The sequence below is a fragment of the Macaca thibetana genome, chromosome 1 (assembly GCF_024542745.1).
Source record: "Macaca thibetana thibetana isolate TM-01 chromosome 1, ASM2454274v1, whole genome shotgun sequence".
NCBI lineage: Eukaryota > Metazoa > Chordata > Mammalia > Primates > Cercopithecidae > Macaca > Macaca thibetana.
The window spans coordinates 92,488,386-92,509,654 of record NC_065578.1 but is presented as its reverse complement, the minus strand read 5'-3'; the positions used below and the strand labels follow the sequence as shown (position 1 = coordinate 92,509,654).

The window sequence follows — 21,269 nt, the reverse complement described above, 5'->3', positions numbered from 1 at the left end:
AATGAGACCCTAGATGCAATTCAGCCTTCCACCAATATTGCAGTCTCTTTTACAGTACAGATATTTATTCAACCATGGCTTAATTACTGCCATTGATAAGAGCTGATAAGGCACCAACTAAAAAAGCCCATTCCGTAAGTGGGCAAAAATCTTCCTCCCCAGAGCTCTTCCATTCCCTCTTTTACAAGACAACGCTTCATATATCTGAATGCAACTACCATGTCTATAAGATTAGGTTAAAATGTTTAATAGCTACATCACATGGTTACTTCATATTAAGCTTCTGACTGTCTTCTTCCTGGTCCCTCCTCCCCACCCCAACTGTGAAATCGTATCAGATGAACTGCTATCAAACTGAGTATCCCCTATCATAACCATGGACTGTTTGTGTTTACGGCTAAAGCAGAATTTTATAATTGCTGTTAATTGATCTTGTTTTCAGCTCAATGTTCCAGATCTTTTCTCTTGATTCTGTCATCCTTCTAGAATTGAAGGTAGAGACAAAGACAGAATCCCCTATGGTCCTCCATTAGAGTCTCCCTCAAGAATGTTTCCAAAGCACCGTCTTTGTCACTGTTTTTCCATTAGTTACAAATCCATTTAATTTTCACTTTAACCAGTTCACATTTTAATATCTCATCTGAACTCAAGTTATACTACGTCTATATTATGCCCAAACCAGCGTTTGCTAACCAAAAAAAAAAAAAAAAAACACTGACAAACCAGTGTTGCTAATCATATCAAAAAGAAATCAAGGGTATACATGTATACATGACTTATTCTAATAAGAGATTTTCCTATGCCTTTTAAATCTTCACAAACCATATATCTGAAAAATCTGCTCTACAATTTTGCTGAGTCAACAGCAAAATTAACTTCCTAATTTCTAAAACCCACTCTTTTTTTACATTTTGACAATCACAATGAACTCTACTTTCTTTTGGTATTTACTCCCTACTGTGTCTCAGAAATTTTATCTATTAAGTTCCTTCAGCACTCCACGACGACTCTGCAAATAACTGCATATTTTAGCTACCATAAAAGTGCCAAAGACTTCCCCCTTTCAGCATTTTGCAAACTAAAAGTACAACCATTATAGTGGTAATCAGATAATCTACATTAGAAGAGCATCATATTCTATGCCTTCCATCTGACCATGAGGTTTATTATATAAATCTCCAAAAAGAATAACTTGTTGTTTTTTGCTCCCTCCTCTCCAGATACTAATCTCACACTAATACTTATAGTATAACTCTTCCTTTCAATTACCAATATTAAGTTCCAAGCCACCTGGGCTTAAGTATCCCAACAGCTTAGGTAATCTGTTGCTAACCACCATACTACATGCTAATTATAACACTCTAAGCCACAAAGTATTGTTGTTCAGATTTCTTATAATTTCCACTTGTAGATATCATTCCACCTCTATTATATAGTTTCCTCTAGTATCATTTCTACCACAGTATTTCTTGAATTTCATCTTTGCTTTTCTCCCTACCTCCCTCAAAAGTGAAGTAGCACTCGATACATTATTCTGCTATCAACCTCAGGTTTTCTAAAATTTAAGACCACAGAAAAGCGGTTATTACAGAACTAGGATTTCAAATAACTTCAAGAATCAAAGACAAATGACAATAAGCAGATCACTAATATCTCATTTTAAACTCCCCAAAACAATCTGATACAACACATGAGACTTCATTTTATATAAAAACCTTAAGAAAGTTTATCATGGATTCAAACGTTAAGTATTTTTACTATCTCAAAGAAAATGATCCAAAACATAGTAGTTCTTCAAACAGCTACACTCAATCTATATGATAATCATTAGGTACCAAGCCAAAAGAAGTACAAAAACTACATAAGGAAACAGTGTAATACCATTATCTTCTAAAACGATTCAAAAATTTTATCTTCTCTTCATAACAATCCTATACCATATTCAACTAAGAAAAAATATGATATATGACTGTTACGTTTTGCCTTTTCAGTATGAAAGGATTTATCTCCAAAAGTGTAATATTTTTGAAACTTCTTTTTATTACTAAAAGAAGTCACAGCTTTGGATGATAATGACGTACTGATGTAGCTTCATCAATTATAACTAATCTACCACTATGGTGGAGGAATGTTGATAATGGGGGAGGCAATGCATGTGTGGCAGAAGGGGACAACCTAAATCTGCTCTAAAAAAAAAAGTCTTTAAAATAAAAACAGTCACAGTGCTTCCTTTATTAAAAAAAAAAGGGGCGGGGGACACAATACATGAAACAGAATACAACTGATTCAATGTAAGATTACAGCAAGTAATTACAAATGTAAATATGTATTTACTAGGTTTCCAAAATAAAAAATACCATTAAAGTTTAGCCAGCTTCATCATATGTAAAATTAATTATAATTCAAAGTTCAGGAATAATAAATGTAGATAACTGCCTAGTTGTGCAATATATATTCCTACACAAAATGCCATAAAAAATCTCAATCAACTTATATCACCACAAAATTTTTTTCTTTGATCTGGTGGCAAGAGGAAGGAAACTCCACATTTTAGATAAACTAAAATCACAACCTTTGTTCTCTGTTTTGTTTCATTTGTGAAGAAAAATTTCTAGAGCAGGTGCTTTATCCTATATTATGTATAACAAGAATTGCTGAGGCAGGAAGATAACTTGACCTCAGGAGTTCAAGGCTTCAGTGAGCTATGTATGACTGCACCACTGAACTCCAGTCTGAGCAAGTGTCCCTTTAAAAAAAAAAAAAAAAGAGAGAGAGAGAGACTCTCCAGCCCCCTCTCTTAAAAAAAAGAAAGAAAGAAAGAGCTGATGTTCAAAATGACTAAGGCACTCAATTATAAACATTATATTTAGCATACACTACTTCCCATGTTTTGAAAATAATTAATGGCATTTTATAAGATTCGGAATAAGAATATAAACAAAAGGAAATTTTTGTTAACCCAAATTTGGATTACTGACAAAATTCTATTTGTAATTCATTTTCAGTTTATCAAAAATTTTCTATTCAAACAATTTGGAATGACCCATTATGTATGTTATCTTTGTATCAATCACTACATACATTTGAAAGTAAACTAAATGAAAAACACTGAATAAACATGATAGACTAGCATAAACTGTATCGTCTATTTATTACTAAAAACTCACCCTAAAATCCAATTACAATTACAGTATAAAAATATAAAAGAATGCAGAAAATTAGAAACCTGAACTTCAATCTGTCAATTACCAAAGTCTATGCATGAGACATCTCATCTAAGAAGTCTGAATATTTTCTTATTTTAATTCAGAGAAAGAACCATAAGAAATTATTAGTCTCTTGTTCTAACAATAAATTTGATGGCTCAAAAAGTGGAAATAATCTTAAAAAGTAAAACTTTTTCTTTTTTTCTAAGACATTACCTCATAGGCCACAGAAATAAAACATGTATTATTGCTGAAGCAAATTTTTTCTAGTATGTTTCAGAAGTTCAGTTGGAGCTAGGACACCTGAAACTGATAAACTGAACTTTTTTCTTGAAAAATATACTAAATGTGATTTTCATTTTCTTATATTTCCAGCCTCTCGAATAAAATCTAAACACTAAAAACTTAAATTTTAATTAAAAATGACAGACTTTGAAATAAGCACAACATGAGGTTTTATATTATATATACCCAGTATCTACATCAAGTAACTACTGCAGAATTTCATTATGTAATGCATACAGTGTACTAACAGGTATACATATGTATCTGCATATGAAGTGCTAAAAGAATAATGGCTAGAAAGAATTTTTAAACAAATTATAGCATTAAATATTAAGATAATTACAAAAATCACTACAGTCACTTCGAATGCTTTACCCCTGACTTTCTGATTACGAATCAGTTTATTAAAATTGATCAAATGTGGCCATGCCCAGCGGCTCATGCTTGTAATCTCAGCACTTTGGGAGGTCAAGGTGGGCGGATCACTTAAGGTCAGGAGTTCAAGACCAGCCTGGCCAACATGGCAAAACCCCATCTCTACTAAAAATACAAAAATTAGCCAGGCGTGGTGGCAGGCGCCTGTAATCCCAGCTACTCGGGAGGCTAAGGCAGGAGAATGGTTTGAGCCTGGGAGGTGGAGGTTGCAGTGAGCCAAGATCACGCCATTACACTCCAGCCTGGGCGACAGAGCAAGACTCCATCTTAAAAAAAAAAAAAAAAAAAATTATCAAATGTACACATCACTCTCTTTCAAACTTCATCTAAAAAAAGGTATTTAACCAAAAACTTAACAAAAATTTGTATGATAATCCAATATCTAACATTCAAAACTCAAATGATAAATTCAAAAATTCATCAACTAAATTTCAATAACATCCCAGATTTTAAAACTACAAACTAAATCATGCATTATGTTCTCCCTGATATTCCATAAACCCCGAAAAAGCCCTTTGATATCCTATTTGATATGAAATAGGATGTCCTTCACAAATCAAGAAAATCTTCCTAAACTTCAAATCAGTTTGCAAAATTTTTACCTAAAAAAAGCATGACTAAGATATACATATAAACTCCATATATTATAAAACATTTTTTTTAGTTTTAACTAAAAGTAGTTAATATATGTACTTTGGTAATTCTAAATAAATGCTAAAAATAAGGTCCCTATTAAACTTATTCCAGTTACTCTTCTCTTTCTGCTATTCATTAGTTTCAAAATTTTCTTTAATGAACACACATTACTTTTAAATTCCTTTAAAAAAAAGACTGTAAAACAGCATAGGTAGTTATACTTCAAAAATGAGAAGCAAAATGAGATGTCAGAACGAGAGGGGATAATCTTCTATTCAGGCAGCTTCACTCTACAAACTCATTTTTCTAACAATATTATTAGATCCCACCATTCCTACAAGTCAGAAATACATAAAGGAGTACCAACAAGAGAGGAAGGAAGAATGTTGGTTACATCTCTAAGTTTATAGAAAACTTAGAAGAAAAGGAGGTCAAACTATGAGTAAGATACCCAATACTAAAGATTTCTCCCTCCCTTCTCTCTGTAACTACAATGATTTTCACTTCAGAAAATGGAAGAATCAAATAATATACCTCCTCCTTCTACAAATTTCCAGAGTCAACAGGCAACAAACACACAGGAGGATGAGAAGGCTGGTCCTGATATCCATACCAAACTTATTTGTACACAGAACTAAAAATAAAATTCTATTTTAGTTGTCTGACTTATACATGTGTCAGTTGTTTTTTGAAAAACAAAACAAAACAAAAAAAGACATCAAGTAGCTACTGAAGTTAGTTCTCAGACCACCTACCTCTCCAGGGTGCAATCTATCCCAGTTTTCATTAATGTATGTCATAAGCTCAAGTTCAGAATCAAAGTATTTCTTCTTATGAATAACACTTAGGTTGTAAAGGCATAGGTGTGCTATATCTACCCTGGAATCCAAAAATAATCAAATACACAAAACAATGTTTTTAGTTACTGTTAAGAAATCACAGTTTCTTTATAAAACAGTAATTAAAATGCAAAGAGATTTAGATGGATAGTTATATTCACAATACAATAAATCACTACATATAAAAATAACTAGAAAATAGTGACTAAATATTCACTTATCCTGAATAGCAACTATAAACTAGAAAATATAGAATTACTTCTTTTTTTTTTCTTTTGAGACGGAGTTTTGCTCATTGCCCAGGTTGGAGTACAATGGCACAACCTCGGCTCACTGCAACTTCCGCCCCGCAGGTTCAAGTGATTCTCCTGCCTCAGCCTCCCTCAGCCTCCCGAGTAGCTGGGATCACAGGCGCCCACCACCATGCTAGGCTAATTTTTTGTATTTTTAGTAGAGATGGGGTTTCATCATGTTGGCCAGGTTGGTCTTAAACTCTAGACCTCAGGAGATCCACCCACCTCGGCCTCCCAAAGTGCTGGGATTAGAGGCAAGAGTCACCGCGCCCAGCCACAAATTACTTCTGAAAGTGTATTCAAAGAGGATCTGGCTTTAAAAAAATATAACTTACAATCAAGATTTTTGTGTTTTCACTTCCGGATATAAGCTACAGAATACCATACTTAACCAAACTATCTGATTCATGGGTTAAATCCTATCTGTTGCTAAAATATGTAACATACAACAAAGATCTGTAAGTACTTACTGTAAGCATTTTATTAGTAAACCTCTAAAATTCATCACACTTCCAATACACAAGAATTACTACACTGAAGCAGAAATTAGCGTATTTGTTATACCTATCTCTCTTCTACTATATGCTATTCTGAAGGTTCAAAAGAACTACAAATATGAGTAAGAATTTAGAAGGTCTAAAGGATATCTGAAAGTTTCATTTATGACATTCAACACTGAACAGCCTTATTAATTTAGCAATACAAGTGGATGTTACTTAGTGAAGATGCCATCAGGCATGAGGATAAATAAAAGAAATAAAGTCAAGCATAAATAACCTATTTTTACTTAAGCCAAGTAAATGTATATAGAAAGTTTCAACTTGTAGGTTTAAGAAAATGGCTTTTTTTTTTTTTTTTTGAACAGAAACATCCACACTTACCACTGTAACGGTAGACGTTTGAGGTATTCTGGTCCAGAACTGCAGACAGAGCATATAAACGTATAAAATCTAAGGGAAAAAAAAAGAAAAAGTTTTATACTGAGTAATCAGAGATAAAACTATTACAGCTAATATTCACCAAGTGAATAACCTACAGCTGATATAAAGACTGATACTCAAAACAAAATATAATTTAAATTACAATGCTTTCTGTGATTGAGGGAAGTTCTTTTCCAATAACAAATAATGAAACAGTTCATCTGTGAAGAGAAAGGATCTTTTTTTTTTTTAACCACTGGAGACCTTCAAAGGTCACACACAGACTCACACATACTCATAGTTTACTAATCGATCGCTTGTGTGTGCCAGGAATTGTGATGGCTGCCCCCATATACATCGTTTAATTCAATGCTCAAAATAACGTAATAAGCCCCAAAGGGGCAAGTGAACTTCCCTAAGGTCAGAAAGAAAATTAAGTGGTAAAAGCCAAGATTTAAAACCAGGTTTTCAGATGTCAAACTTAGTGGTCTAGCTTTTTGTTCCTGGAGCTCACTGTGCTACTTTGCATTCTTCTAATATAGAAAGTACATTAAGTCTGCTTTTACAAACTTTTTATATCTAAAGTATAGTTGTGTCTTTAACAAGGCCTTGTGGTCTTTTCCAATTCTAATACGATCCCTTTGAGGTTCTTTAAAGGAAGGTACCAACAAGAATACTTTAGAGTACTGTGGGTCAATAGGAACAAATGTAATCACTGACAATACTTACAAGCTTTCTGGAATAAAATCCAAAAGCACAAAAATTATGTATATTTTAAGTATATTATTCAATATTTTCCTTCTGAGACAACCCCTTTCCAAATCACTATTGAAACTATCTTTAGGAAATCTGAAATCGCAAATATAACCACAATTAAAAAGTGACAAAAATCAGCTAGTAAAGTTCAAATGCCCTTCTCACCTGTCTCCAAATAGCATTGGCTTTTGAAGGCATTGCACACAAGCCTCATGAAACCACTGCTTACATTTGCAGCACTGTAGCATCTTTAAATACCAGCTATTAAAAAAAACAAAAAAGTTAACATTAAAATTCCTGTTTTAAGGGAAAGTTTCATTTCTTAAAAAAAAAAAAAAAGTGGCATAATCCACAATACTGTTCTAATTAAAGTATCACATTTCTACTATACTTACTGTAAATATTTCCTTTCCCAAAAAGGCTTATAATACCAGCTATTTCATCCCTCTCCTCTCTTTTATTCACGAAATTTTATAAGCTCTTGAAAGATACACCTACTACTTCTAGTCAAAAATGCCTGGCTCCTACAATAGTTAAATGAGCTCTGTTAAAACACAAGCCTAGGCTATTTATTTTTAAGAGGCAAGTATTGTTATGTTGTCCAGGCTGGAGTACAGCATCATGACCATGGCTCATGCAGCCACAACCTCCCAGGTTCAAGTGACCCTCCCACCTCAGCCTCCCAAGTAGCTAGGACCACAGGCATGCAACACCAAGCTCGGCAAAAAAAATTTTTTTTTTAAGTAAAACTGGTGTCTCCCTATGTTGCCCAAGCTGGTCTCCAATTCCCGGGCCCAGGCCTGTCCTCGGCCTCCCAGAGTGCTGGGATCACATGCGAGAGCCACCATGCCAGGCCTCTTGGATTTTTTTCACATCAATTCTCTAAACCCCAGGAGGGGTCAGATTCAGAGGTATTGTTGTTTGCCCCAAATATCAAATTGCCTTAGGCAGCTTTCAGATTATAAACATTCTACTTTATATCTTTACTGTGTCTCTATTATTCTTGTCAATATAATAAAAAGAACATAACGATTTAATAAACCTGCTTAACATTAATATAAATCTAACCTAAGACTCTACCAGGTAAAAAGGCTTTTTGACAGGTTTAGCTGTATTTCAGTGTATGGTCTACAGATCTGTTTGAGAAAGCTAAAGATGCTAAAATTGAATCTTCATCTAAGAAATGTATCTTCTCTTTTCAGTTAGCACATGGATTTTGGGTTTAAGAGATAGGGCTACATTGCTACATTAACCAAGCTAGACTTCAGAGTTCAAAGGATCCTCCTACCTCAGCCTCCCAAGTATCTGGCAGTACAGCTACACACCACCACACCCAGCTAGTATGTGGTTTTGATACGGTTATCTTTATTTGAAAATAATAAAAGGCACCATTTCCAAACAGAGGTATACCTTGATTCAGTCTATCAGCACTATTTTTCTAGGTTCATGTGCTCACCTTACGTCTCTGTGTCACATTTTGGAAATTCCCATAATATTTCAAACTTTTTCATTACTATTAATATTATATCTTGCATGGTGATCAGTGGTCTTTGATGTTATTACTATAACTATTTTGGGCCACCAAAAACTGTGCCCACATAAGATGGCAAACTTAATCACTGAATGTTATTTGTGTTCTGACTACTACCAACCAGCCAGTACCCATCCTTCTCCCTCTCCTCAAGCTTCCTATAACTTGAGACACAACAATATTGCAATTAGGCTAATTAATAATCTTACAGTGGGGGCCAGGCGTGGTGATCATGCTTGTAATTCCAGCACTTTGGGAGGCCAAGGTGGGAGAATCACTTGAGGCCAGGAGTTGGAGACCAACATGGACAAATAGCAAGACTCCATTTCCACAAAAAAATTTTAAAACTAGCTGGGTGTGGTGGTACATGCCTATGGTCTCACCTACTCAGGAGGCTGAGATGGAAGGATTGCTTGAGCCCAGTTCAATGCTGGAGTGAGCTATAACCATGCCACTGCACTCCAGCCTAGGTAACAGAGCAAGAACCTGTCTCAAAAAAAAAAAAAAAAAAAAAAAAATCTTACAATGGCCTCTAAGTGTTCAAATGAAAGGAAGAGTCACAAGTCCCTAAATTTAAATCAAACATTAGGAAGGTATGTCAAAAGCCAAAATAGGCTAAAAGCTAGGCCTCATGCACCAAACATTTGGCCAAGTTATATATGCGAAGAAAATAAAAGTGCTACTCCAGGCCAGGGTGGCTCAGGCCTGTAATTCCAGCCAGCTTTGGGAGGCCAAGGTAGGAGGACTATTGGAGGCCAGGAGTTCAAGAACAGCCTGGGCAACATAGCAGGAACCTGCCTTTACAAAAAAAAATACCTTTTAAAATTAGCCAGGTGTAGTGGCACATGTCTGTGGTCCTAGCTACTTGGAAGGCTGAGGCAGGAGGATCACTTGAGCCCAAAAGTTCAATGCTGCAGTGAGCTATGATCATGTCACTGCATACTACAATCTGTGCCCTATCGCTTTAAGAAAGAAATGAAAATACGTAGAAGAAAGCAGTAATCTGTCTGTGAAAAAATTCCGTGTTGATTTCACGTTTAAAAAAACTTGTCTTTTACTCTTCCATTCAAATTATAATATTAAATATACCATTTTCTAAATGGTCAATCACATTAAATATGACATTCAATGATACTACTGATACTGGACCCCTGCAGTAAATGTTTTCCCTCAATAGTTAACTTTATGACAATATTTATAATTCACTTTAAATTTCCAGAATATAAGACTTATACACATATTTTTTAATGTGTGGAAATGATAAAAAACTAGACAAAAATTATTTTTTTATGAAAATAATAGATTTTCCCCCTTGTTTTCTTCACTGATGTGTTCATGCAGTTGCAATTCATCATCACTCACACAACATAATCAAGAAAAATAGATAAGGCAAGCAAATAAAAATTACTTAAAGGGAATTACATAACTGTATTTACTTACTCTCCAGGGCCTCCACAATAGCAGTAACACTGCTGGACATTGGTTTTATGACCTGCATCCCATTCAAGGTCTGCCACACTATAGGGTAATGTCTGCTTCATGACTTGCAATGCTTTGGCATTTGGTCCTTTCTTAAGCGCACCACCCCTCTACATTAGAGGAAAAAAAATGTGAAAGAGTGAAGGCTAAAATTTTAAACACAATTCTATACTTTAAAAATGACTCTGACACTTCTGGAGAAATTTCCTTTCCAAACTTTTACCATATCACAAACTGTCTGATTAATAATAATCTCTATTTTTCTTTTCTTCTTTCAAATTACTGCACCAATTCCCATATTACTATCATCAAGTAAGTGAAAGCATCATTAAAAAGTCACTTAAGCATCATTAGTCAAATAAATAGCACCTTTTTCTACCCAGCATTCATTGCTCATTTCATTCAAACTTTCAGTGTACACAATCATTATGTTGATAATGTCTTACAGATTCCATCAGGGCTTTAGCCCAAAACACTTAAAATATACCTTTGTTGTTGTTGCAAAAACACACTGCCGACAGAGCCATTTTTCATCTGAATCAATCACACTGGAATCAATATGAGGTGTGTGACACAACTGATGATATCCTTAATATCAAAAAAAGCATAAAGCAAATTCTATTTCATTAATACTTTCAACACAATTTCAAGATGCATTTTAGTAGTATTTCCTACATTAATGTAATTAATAAACAGGATAATAATTTCAAATTATCAATGTAAAGTATTTTTAGTCATTAATCTTCAACATATGCATTCAGTATGTAACAGCTTTTCCCCAAGATTAAAAGAAATCATGTTACCTTGGCCACACTTGTCACATATAACCATTTCATTGGGAGCTTCTGAATACTCTTCTTGACATATTGTACAGACCATTTCCCCACTTCCAGTGGCTCCTAAAATATTTAAAACACATTTAAAAAGAGACATAAAAAACTCCATATAACAAAACCACTTTTATGACTCAATAGGCAACACATATGGACAATGTTTGCTAAGTATATTATAATGCTTCACAAGACAAAGTACACAAAATGGTATCTCTCTGTTCTCTGTATTCTTTCTACCTTTAACTTAACATGCCTGTCTACTTTCATAATTTAATCTGCTTTTTGGCAGAAGGCATAATTTAAACTGCTCTCAAGCATCTTCCCTTATTACTCATTTCTCATATTCCCACTCTTAAAGGTGAAGGTGGAGATGAGGGATGGGTGACAGCAGGTAGAGGAGGTTTGTGAACACTAGAGCTACTTTATAGAACACTTATCTATTCATGTACATACATTCACTTATCCTACACCACTAATATCATGAAATTAAAGAAAATAAGAAAGAAAGATATGTAAACTACCTCTTTCTCTCTGAATTCAGAGCATTTCCTTTTACTTACTGATTTATTAAACAGGTTGAACAGTAATTATTTAATCTCTAGCTTCTGAAATCTGAAAATATGGTATCCAATAATGTACCCTAACAAAATACCATTGCAACAAAATTTGGGGGTCCTACAATTAATCATTTTTTTTTTAGCAGAACAAGTAACTTATTTCTTCCTTAGATATTTTTATTCTAAAAAAAAACACACAAAATTTATAATACAATTTACCACCCTAACACATTATCATTTCCAGTATTCTCATCTTATCTGTTTCAATAGAGTCAAATTCACAACACACACTTTATGTACATAACAACAATAGAAACTTACAATTTTGTGCTATGGGCCAAACATTGTGTAGGCTCTTGATATATTTTGTTTAATCCTACAACTAACTTATAAATATACTATTTAGAGAGAAGAACTGAGGCTCAGACAAAGTAACTAACCCAAAGACCCTGAGGAAACATCAAGACTAGGATTCAAACCCCGATGTGCCAAAATCCATGCTCTCTCCACTACAAGATGCTTCATCAATACAACCTAATATTTCTTCTATGAAAAGCATTTTTCACACAGCTAGTTTTCAAAATTGTTAAGTTCTAATAGCTGCATAGTATTACATCTAAAGAACCCAATTTACTTCATTATTACTCTACTCTCGGACATACAGGTTACCAACTGTTTTTCTTTCTTTGGAGAGGGGGAATCTGTCTTTTGTATTTCTGCTATTTGTTTGTTTTGGTCTCTCATCCTCCTGCTTTGTTTGCTTCCTTTTATTTTTCCCCTCAGATAGGGTCTTGCTGTGTCATCCAGGCTGGAGTGCAGTGGCACAGTCACAGCTCACTGCAGCCTTGACTTCCCGAGCCCAAGCAATGCCCCCACCTCAGGCTCCCAAGTAACTGGAACCACGGGCGTGTGCCACCGTGCCTTTTTTTTTTTTTTTGTAGAGACAGGATCTCCCTGTGTTGCCCAAGCTGGTCTCAAATTCCTGGGCTCAAGCAATCCTCCTGCCTCTGCCTCCCAAAGCACTGGGATTACAGACATAAGGCACTGAGCCCAGCTGTTTGCTTCTTGGTACACTTCATCGAAGGTGGTCTCCCATAGCTTCTGGGTTTATGGTTCCGGTCAGGAGAGCAACCAGATTAAGCCTGGGAACTCTCTGTGAAAATTTACAATTCCCTGGAAATGGAATGACAGCCCCCCTAGGGTAGGTGCCTGACCTGACTCTCACTGTAACTACCTGGACTAATGAGGGAGAAGGCAATTCCTCAGAAAAGGGGGGTAGTGAGGTAGTGACCCAAGAAACAATCCCGAAGAAGCTGGGAATTTACTTTTACTTGTGTAATCAAACATATATATATATATTTTTTTTTTACCATCAAGTTTACAAGAACCTTCCTATAAAGCTTGGTAATCTTCTATAGTCTCCCTTACTCTAAATCCAATTGACTAGAAAGCCTTGGCCATTTCATCTTAGAAATACCAAATTTATTGTTGTTGTTAAAATAAAGCTCAGGAAACATTTTTCACCTAGTATTTTTTGAATTATTTCTTATGAATAAACTGCTAGAAATGAGTCTATTAGATAATTATAAACTTTTGCACTTAATGCAAATGCTAAACAACCAAAATAGAAATGTACACTGCCACCAGCAATGCAAGAGTATATCATTTCACAGAAACCAAAATAGCATTAGATGCTAAGATTTAAAACCCTCTTACATTTATGTAACAGTTATAACACGATATATTTTACCCTGTTGACTACTAATATTTTTATGTAAAATTTTTAAAAGAAACTCATTCGATAAATATAATTTATTAAGTTTTGAAATGTATTATTGGCAGGTTTCTTACAGGGAAGAAAACTACTAAACCCACTCCTCACTGAAATATGCCATAATGCAGGTTTCAGATTCATTTATTCATTTTTATAGCAACTACGAGTTTCATATGTGCTACTATCAGGGTGCTAAGAGTTAAATGACCAGGAGCAATCCTTTGTAATTCCAGGAACAGCAAAAGGAACCAGTGAAGAAAGAACAACCACAGAACATTAAACTGACATACTGGGTGCGGCACTTGTAGAACAGGAAAGGACCCCTCACACAACAACTTTCTATCTCTAGGTAACACTGGTTTTCTTCTTTTCTACCACTTTTAAAAGCAAAGAAGGAGAAGCAGAAAGGAGGAAGTGGACAAAAGGATGGACAGACCTATTACATTAAATCCACACAGGAAACTCCAAAACATCTTTCAAAGCTGAAAGAAATACATAGCTAATGGAAGGGGGGTAAAAAGCAGCATAACATGTTTCACTGCTATTACAGAGAGACCTATGTTTACAAAATAATGAAAAAAGAATAATTTTGTGTGCAGAGTAGTAAGATCTGCTCAATATTAGTAGTGTTGGAGATCTCCTATCCCTTTAAATCTTATGAGTCACACTTTTCTCTGGCTCCTCAATTTCAGATTCAAAACGTAATTTTAGTCCTTTAAACTAATCAGTCCAGAAACCATAAAAAGTTTCTCTAGAAAAACATTTTACCAGAGTAAAAGCTACTTAGTTCCCTACCTAAGCCCTGAGTACCAACTATACAGATGGTAATTAGAACATTTCCATTCCTTTACCAAAGCTTTTTTATTCTTTAAGAAACATTAGGAGTAAAGTCAAGAACTAAAACACAGCAGAAATCTACCATAAAATTGAACTTGGTATTCAAATATAAAACCCAATCGTTAAATACTTTGGCAAGGTGTCTACCCTTTGGGGAGAAAATTTATCTCTTTTCTATGAGAATACAGAAAACACAGGTCTTAGTATAGGCCTATTAACCCAGCAAAAGGAAAACTAAAAGTAGGGCTTTAATGACAGCTAAAATACTCAGGTTTTCAGTAAACATTGGTAATTTTTAAAAGTACTTTGCATGAAAGAGGTACCTGGAAAAAACATCTATATTTAGCAGATGCTAAAAGCATGAAAATAATCATAGTTTCTAATAATAGAAATCATCACAAGAAGCATACCTATAACCAAACCAAGGCATACTTGTATACATTTTTACTGGCACACAAATATAGCCTCATTTTCCCATTTAAACATAAAAAACCCAAAACTAAATGGTAATTTTAAACCACTCTTAACGAATATTTCTATTATTCTAAATCAGTTTTATATGTCCTAATTTCCCAAATCATCTGACAAACAGTATGCTCCCAATAAACACTTGCTTTCTACAAATATAAGCAAGTAACAGTTGAATTGAATACCAAACTGTTACTGAGATAAGATTAGTTACCAAAGATTTTTCTTCAAAGTTCTTAGAAGGGTCTTAATATAGCTTACAGGCATAAATTACTGATGTATCTGTCCTCTAGAGTATTCTTGTTCTTCTTATGGACTATAATAAAGACTATGCTGATTTTTTAACCTCTCCTCAGAAGTAATACTGAGTTACCTAAATACACTGTATTCAACAGACAACATCATAATATGACAAGTTGAAGAAAATCAAATTTTAATTTAAATCATGTTCAAGAGAAATAGTAGCACCTGCCTGTTTGAATGTCCTTCCAGAGAACCCAGGATTTAGAACTGTCTTCAAATATGATGAAGCAGCTCTGTTTCAATATGTTTATCTGCAATACAGAGAAATACTTAACGGTGATCTCTTAAAATTAAAAACATGAAGTTATATTAAGATTATTAAATGCTTACTGCAAAAACAGCAAAAGATACATTAAAGTAACTTGCCTTTTTGATAGTGCCAAGATAAAACAAGCCATCTGACCATCTAGCTAGGACATCCTGACCCTCTTCAAATTTACATGCTGGCTTTTTGGCTTTATGTCCATCCTGTAAAGACAGCTTGGTCAAGGATGTTGGGGTCTTTTGGTTTCGACGTAAAGGAGACCGCTTGTGGACCAGTGAATTACCTGCCCCTGTAGAGTCTCTGTTTAGAGAATAAAAGACCATATATAAGACTTACTTATAGAGCTTATTTTATACCAGTGGGATATTTTATATGTTAAAGTTTTTCATTTGTTAAAAACCTTAAGACAAAGAAAAATATTAAAAGTACCTCAAATCATAAATACTCTCCAAACAAAGCAGTTTAAAACAAAATGATAACAATTCTCAATATCCATTCATTGCCTACTCTAAGTGAGGCCAAGACTCAGCAAACACTCCAAGATAACACATTCAAGGCAGCTGTCATCAAAATAACAGCTTTATGTTGAGGTTCGCAGGCCATGGTCATGAGCAAATAATGTCTTGAATCTCAAGACTGGGTTTAGTTAAAGAATAAAAGTGAATTACATTTTAATCTCTTGATTATGCCACATGCAGTTAAGACACACTAACCAGTGACTTCAAGGGATAGCTAGGTGTTATTCATACTTTTCACACTCAAAGGAAGGGCAGTCAGGACCTTCTCCTTACAGGGAATCACTACTGAACTGAGCAAACATGCAGACTGAGAGTTTAAAAAAAAAAAAAAAAAAAATTGATAACCAGCAATTTCATTAAATTATACACAAATAGGAAGTACACTATAAGGCCAGGTACGATGGCTCATGCCTGTAATCCCAGCACTTTGGGAGGCCGAGGCGGATCACCTGAGGCCAGGAGTTCAAGACCAGCCTAGCCAACATGGTGAAACCCTGTCTCTACTAAAAAATACAAAAAGTAGCCGAGCATGGTGGTACACACCTGTGATCCCAGCTACTGGGGAGGCTGAGGCAGGAGAATCATTTGAACCCAGGAGGTGGAGGTTGCAGTGAGCTAAGATCCCACCACTGCACTCCAGCCTGGGCAACATAGCAAGACTCTTGTCTCAAAAAAAAAAAGGAAAGTACACTATAAGAGTACTTAAAGGCAAAAAAAAACAAAAAAAACATTAAATACTGTGAAATTACATTATAACTTATGTATTAGACATTCCATAAACAGCAAAGCATACCACCATCAACTTTCTTAAAAGTAACAAAGCAGTGCTTGGTTTCACTCTTCCAAATTAGATTTTTCACTAATTAAACATACAGTGACATGTAAAACTAGATAGACAATAATTCTAAAAATAACATAAAAGTTTAGTAAAAATAAAATGAGCAGGAAAATTAAAGAAAAAAGTTTCAAAAAGTTCCTAAGTATTAGAAATATCTAATTTCAATACCTAAAAATACAGAAATTCTGGGAAACCCTGTCACATGCTAAAACACGGATGAACCCTGAAGACATTATGCTAAGTGAAATAAGCCAGACAAAATGGACAATTATTCCACTTATATGAGGTACCTAGACACTCAAAGTCATAGAGATGAAAAACAGAATGGCGACCAACTGCTAGGAAGAATGGGGAGCAGGGAGTTAGTGTTTAATGGGTACAGTGTTTCAGTTTGAAAGAAATAAATTTTAAAGATATCCAAAGAAATAACTGGTACCTTCCCAAATTTGCTGAAAAATATTATCTACACATCCAAGCAGCTCAACAAATTCCAAGTAGGATAAATGCAAAGAGATCTACACCCAGCCACATCATAGTAAAAATGCTGAAAGGCAAAAAAAAAAAAAAATCTTGAAAGCAACAAGAGAAATACAATATATCACGTACAAGGAAACCCCAATAAGATTAACAGTTGACTTCTCATCAGAAACAATAAAGGCCAGAAGGCAGTGAGATGACATATTCAAAGTATGCAGGCTGCAGGGAATGGGTGCTGTCACCAGAGAATCTTCTATCCAGCAAAACTATCTTTCAAAAATGAAGGTGAAATACACACTCCCACATAAACAAAAACTGAATTTGTTATTAGCAGAGACATCTTACAATGAATACTATTATGACTGAAATCAATAAACCCAGAAAGAAATTCAAATACATGTATGTACACAAACACACACACACACCCAAAAGAACACCAACAAAAGTAATTATAAAATACAGCATAAATTCCCTCCAAAGCAAGTATACAAAACAATATGTACATAATTGTTAGACCCATAATATACAGAAATGTAATATATTTGGCAATAATAGCACAAAGGAAGTGTATAGGAGCAAAACTGTTTCAACTGTTTCAAAGAAATGACACAAGGCCAAGTGCAGCATGGCTCACGCCTGTAATCCCAGCACTTTGGGAGGCTGAGGCAGGAGGATTCCAAGTTCAAGAGTAGCCTGGGCAACACCGGGAGAATGTCTCTAAAAAAATTAAAAAATAAAAATTAGCCAGGCATTGTGGCATGTGCCTGTGGTCCCAGCTACTCAGGAGTCTGGGGTGAGAGGACTATATGAGGCTAGGAGGTCGAGACTGCAGTGAGCTGTGATTGTGCCACTGCACTCCAGAGAGAACCTGTCAAAAGAAAAGAAGAAAAGAAAAGAGAAAAATGGAAGGAAGAATGGACACAAGATGCTAACTTGAATTCACAGGAACAAACAAACAAAAAAAAAGGTAAATAAGGTAAATATAAAACATAGATTGTCACTTCAAGAAAATACCTGCCTTATACAGAACTCAGTGGCTGTTTCAAGTAAAAATAGGGTTCCATGAAAAAGCTGCTAGTTCAGCTGGCAACTCAAACAATGGCACAAGTGCCTTATGCCATTTCTACTTTATCACACATATTAAAAACCGTGGCTCATGCCTGTAATTCCAGCATTTTGGAAGGCCGAGGCAGATGAATCACTTGAGGCCAGGAGTTCAAGACAAGCCTGGCCAACATAGTGAAACCCCCTATCTCTACTAAAAATACAAAGTTAGCCAGGCGTGGTAGCACGTGCCTATAATCCCAGCTACTCAGGAGGCTGAGGCAGGAGAACTGCTTGAGCCTGGAAGGCGGACACTGCAGTGAGCCAAGATCGCACCACTGCACTCCAGCCTAGGCAACAGGGCAAAACTACGTCTCAAAAAAAAAAAAAAATTCTTAAGTGAAATAAGGTTTGGGGGTATATGTGTATATATATACACACATATATATACACACACACATACATATGTGTGTGTGTGTGTTTATGTTTTTTACTGTTAGTACACAACGAAGAATACAAGTACAGTTAGATGCCACTGCCTTGATTCATGCTAAGGCACAAAGCAATTTTATCTAACATTGTTTTTCTGTACCACAGTGAGTTGTGAGGAGAAGGCACTTTCGGTAGTGTAATTACAGGGGTTAAAAAGTTTAAATGTTTGACAAGATCAGTGCAAGAGAACATAAGTAAAAATGCAGGAAGAATCACAATGAATTCTCTATCATCAGGGATGCTCAAGGAGAGGGTAATACACCTCTTTCTCCAGACTTTGAAACAGTTTAATGCCTTCACAGTATGGGAATAACTCTATTAGCCATCAACTTTGAAAAAAGCTTTAAGGGGCAGGGTGCAGTGGCTCACACCTGTAATCCCAGCACTTTGGGAGGCCGAGGCGGGCAGATCACCTGAGGTCAGGAGTTCGAGACCAGCCTGACCAACATGGAGAAACCCCGTCTCTACTAAAAACACAAAATTAGCCTGGCGTGGTAGCGCATGTATGTAATCCCAGCTACCCAGGAGGCTGAGGCAGGAGAATCTCTGGAACCCAGGAGGTGGAGGTTGCAGTGAGCTGACATCACACCATTGCACTCCGGCCTGGGCAACAAGAGCAAAACTCTGTCTCAAAAAAACAACAACAACAAAAAAGCTAAGTTCAGTGTTCACTTGACGGATTTTGCCTCCCTTCAGTTAAAAAAAAAAAAAAATAGCCAAAGCCTGAACAATAATTAATCATGGGTGAAAAATGACCTCAGTAGAATGCCATGGCAGGTCTCTGTTAAGACCTAGAATCTTCCAGCTCCAAAGTAGAAACTGTACAAAAATAAAAATTGCAAACATTCCCAGTTTCATATGCTTTGCGATTACTTCAATAAATAATCCCCTTTTCTCAGGATAGCAAGGTCTGTCTCTGTCTTAGTCTCCACCGTACTACTCCCACTGTATAGCACATCCTCAGGTCATAAGGTATAAAACATTTTTTTATTTTTCTATCTCCTTGTGTTTATGCTTTGCTTCTCCTAATATTTCTGGTGTGCTGTGTCTCAAATGAGACCTAACCTAATTATAGTTACCCTTGATTCCTTATGCCCCCTTCCTACCACCTCCTCATTTTTTCCCTCCCATTCACAGCCAAACCCCCAGGAAAAAACTACTGAGATTACCAAGTACCTAATCCTACATCAAACATTCAACATATTCATGGCCAGGCATGGTGGCTCACGCCTGTAATTCCAGCACTTTGGGAGGCCAGGACAGGCGGATCACGAGGTCAGGAATTTGAGACCAGTTTGGCCAACATGGCAAAATCCCGTCTCTACTAAAAATACAAAAATTAGCTGGGCGTGGTGGTGGGCACCTGTAATCCCAGCTACTCAGGAGGCTGAGGCAGGAGAACTGCTTGAACCCGGGAGGCGGAGGTTGCAGTACCCGAGATCACACCATTGCACTCCAGCCTGAGCGACAAGAGCAAGACTCTGGTCTCAAAAAAACAAACAAACAAAAAAAAACAAAACAAAACCGCACAACATTCAACATATTCATTCACAAATCATTTTTGGGTCCCTATTATGAGCCACATACTGTGCCAGGCACTAGATATATAGAGGCAATTTAATACTCAGAGCACTGCTTTAGAGATATTTTTGCAGATTAGATTTTACAGATCCTTTTTACATGAGGAAACTGCAACTGCAAGACAGATTATAACTTGATGAAGTTTACTATAGGATACAAACCAGAGCCAGCATTCAATAAATCTTCTCTCTGAGGACCCTCCCATTAGCATTCAACTATGCTTAAAAACTTGCAAGGATCTTGGGGGTCAGGGGTAGAATAAAATTCTCTTGATTCTTTGTGGTCCCTTTCCACCACTTCCTCCTCTTTCCTTCCATTCACAAGCAAATCTCCAGGGTAAATTTATACACACTTAACGTCTCCACTCCTACAGTCTCCTCCCCTTTTCAGTCTTCAGCCCACTTCAACCCACCAACCTCCCCCAAAACAGGGAATGTCTGTCTCTTATTCACACTTGTATCCTCAATCTCTGCATAGGGCATGACACAAAAATGGTAGAAGGATTATGCAGAATTTATAAAGTTCAAGTCAAGAAACGCCTATATTTAAGGAGTTACATTTTTTATCTAACCAATATTTAAGGAGTTTAACTTTTCATCTTTATCTACTTTTTTTTTTTTTGAGATGGAGTCTTGCTCTGTCGCCAGGATGGAGTGCAGTGGCGTGATCTCGGCTCACGGCAACCTCCACCTCCTGGGTTCAAGCGATTCTTGTGCCTCAGCCTCCCGGGTAGCTGGGATTACAGGTGCATGCCACCACGCCCAGGTAATTTTTGTATTTTAATAGAGACAGGGCTTCACCATGTTGACCAGAATGGTCTCGATCTCCTGACCTTGTGATCTGCCCGACTCGGCCTCCCAGAGTGCTGGGATTACAGACCTGAGCCACGGCACCCGGGATAC

The 21,269-nt window shown here is 36.0% G+C and overlaps 1 protein-coding gene across 4 annotated transcripts in view; it reads right to left on the bottom strand.

The window, feature by feature from the left end:
- The window catches only part of MTF2 (metal response element binding transcription factor 2), a 58,886-nt gene that overhangs the window by 12,884 nt on the left and 24,733 nt on the right, over window positions 1-21,269 (bottom strand). For 2 of the 4 annotated variants that reach the window (XM_050807059.1, XM_050807069.1), the window contains exons 2-9: window positions 15,519-15,717; window positions 15,322-15,403; window positions 11,184-11,279; window positions 10,868-10,968; window positions 10,342-10,490; window positions 7,536-7,631; window positions 6,576-6,644; window positions 5,318-5,441 (exon numbers count right to left, since the gene is read on the bottom strand). In XM_050807059.1, coding sequence (XP_050663016.1) covers window positions 5,318-5,441; window positions 6,576-6,644; window positions 7,536-7,631; window positions 10,342-10,490; window positions 10,868-10,968; window positions 11,184-11,279; window positions 15,322-15,403; window positions 15,519-15,717 — 916 coding nt within the window. Of the gene's footprint in view, window positions 1-5,317; window positions 5,442-6,575; window positions 6,645-7,535; window positions 7,632-10,341; window positions 10,491-10,867; window positions 10,969-11,183; window positions 11,280-15,317; window positions 15,404-15,518; window positions 15,718-21,269 lie in introns of those variants that run through there. The other 2 variants (XM_050807080.1, XM_050807090.1) reach the window with 2 other exon arrangements.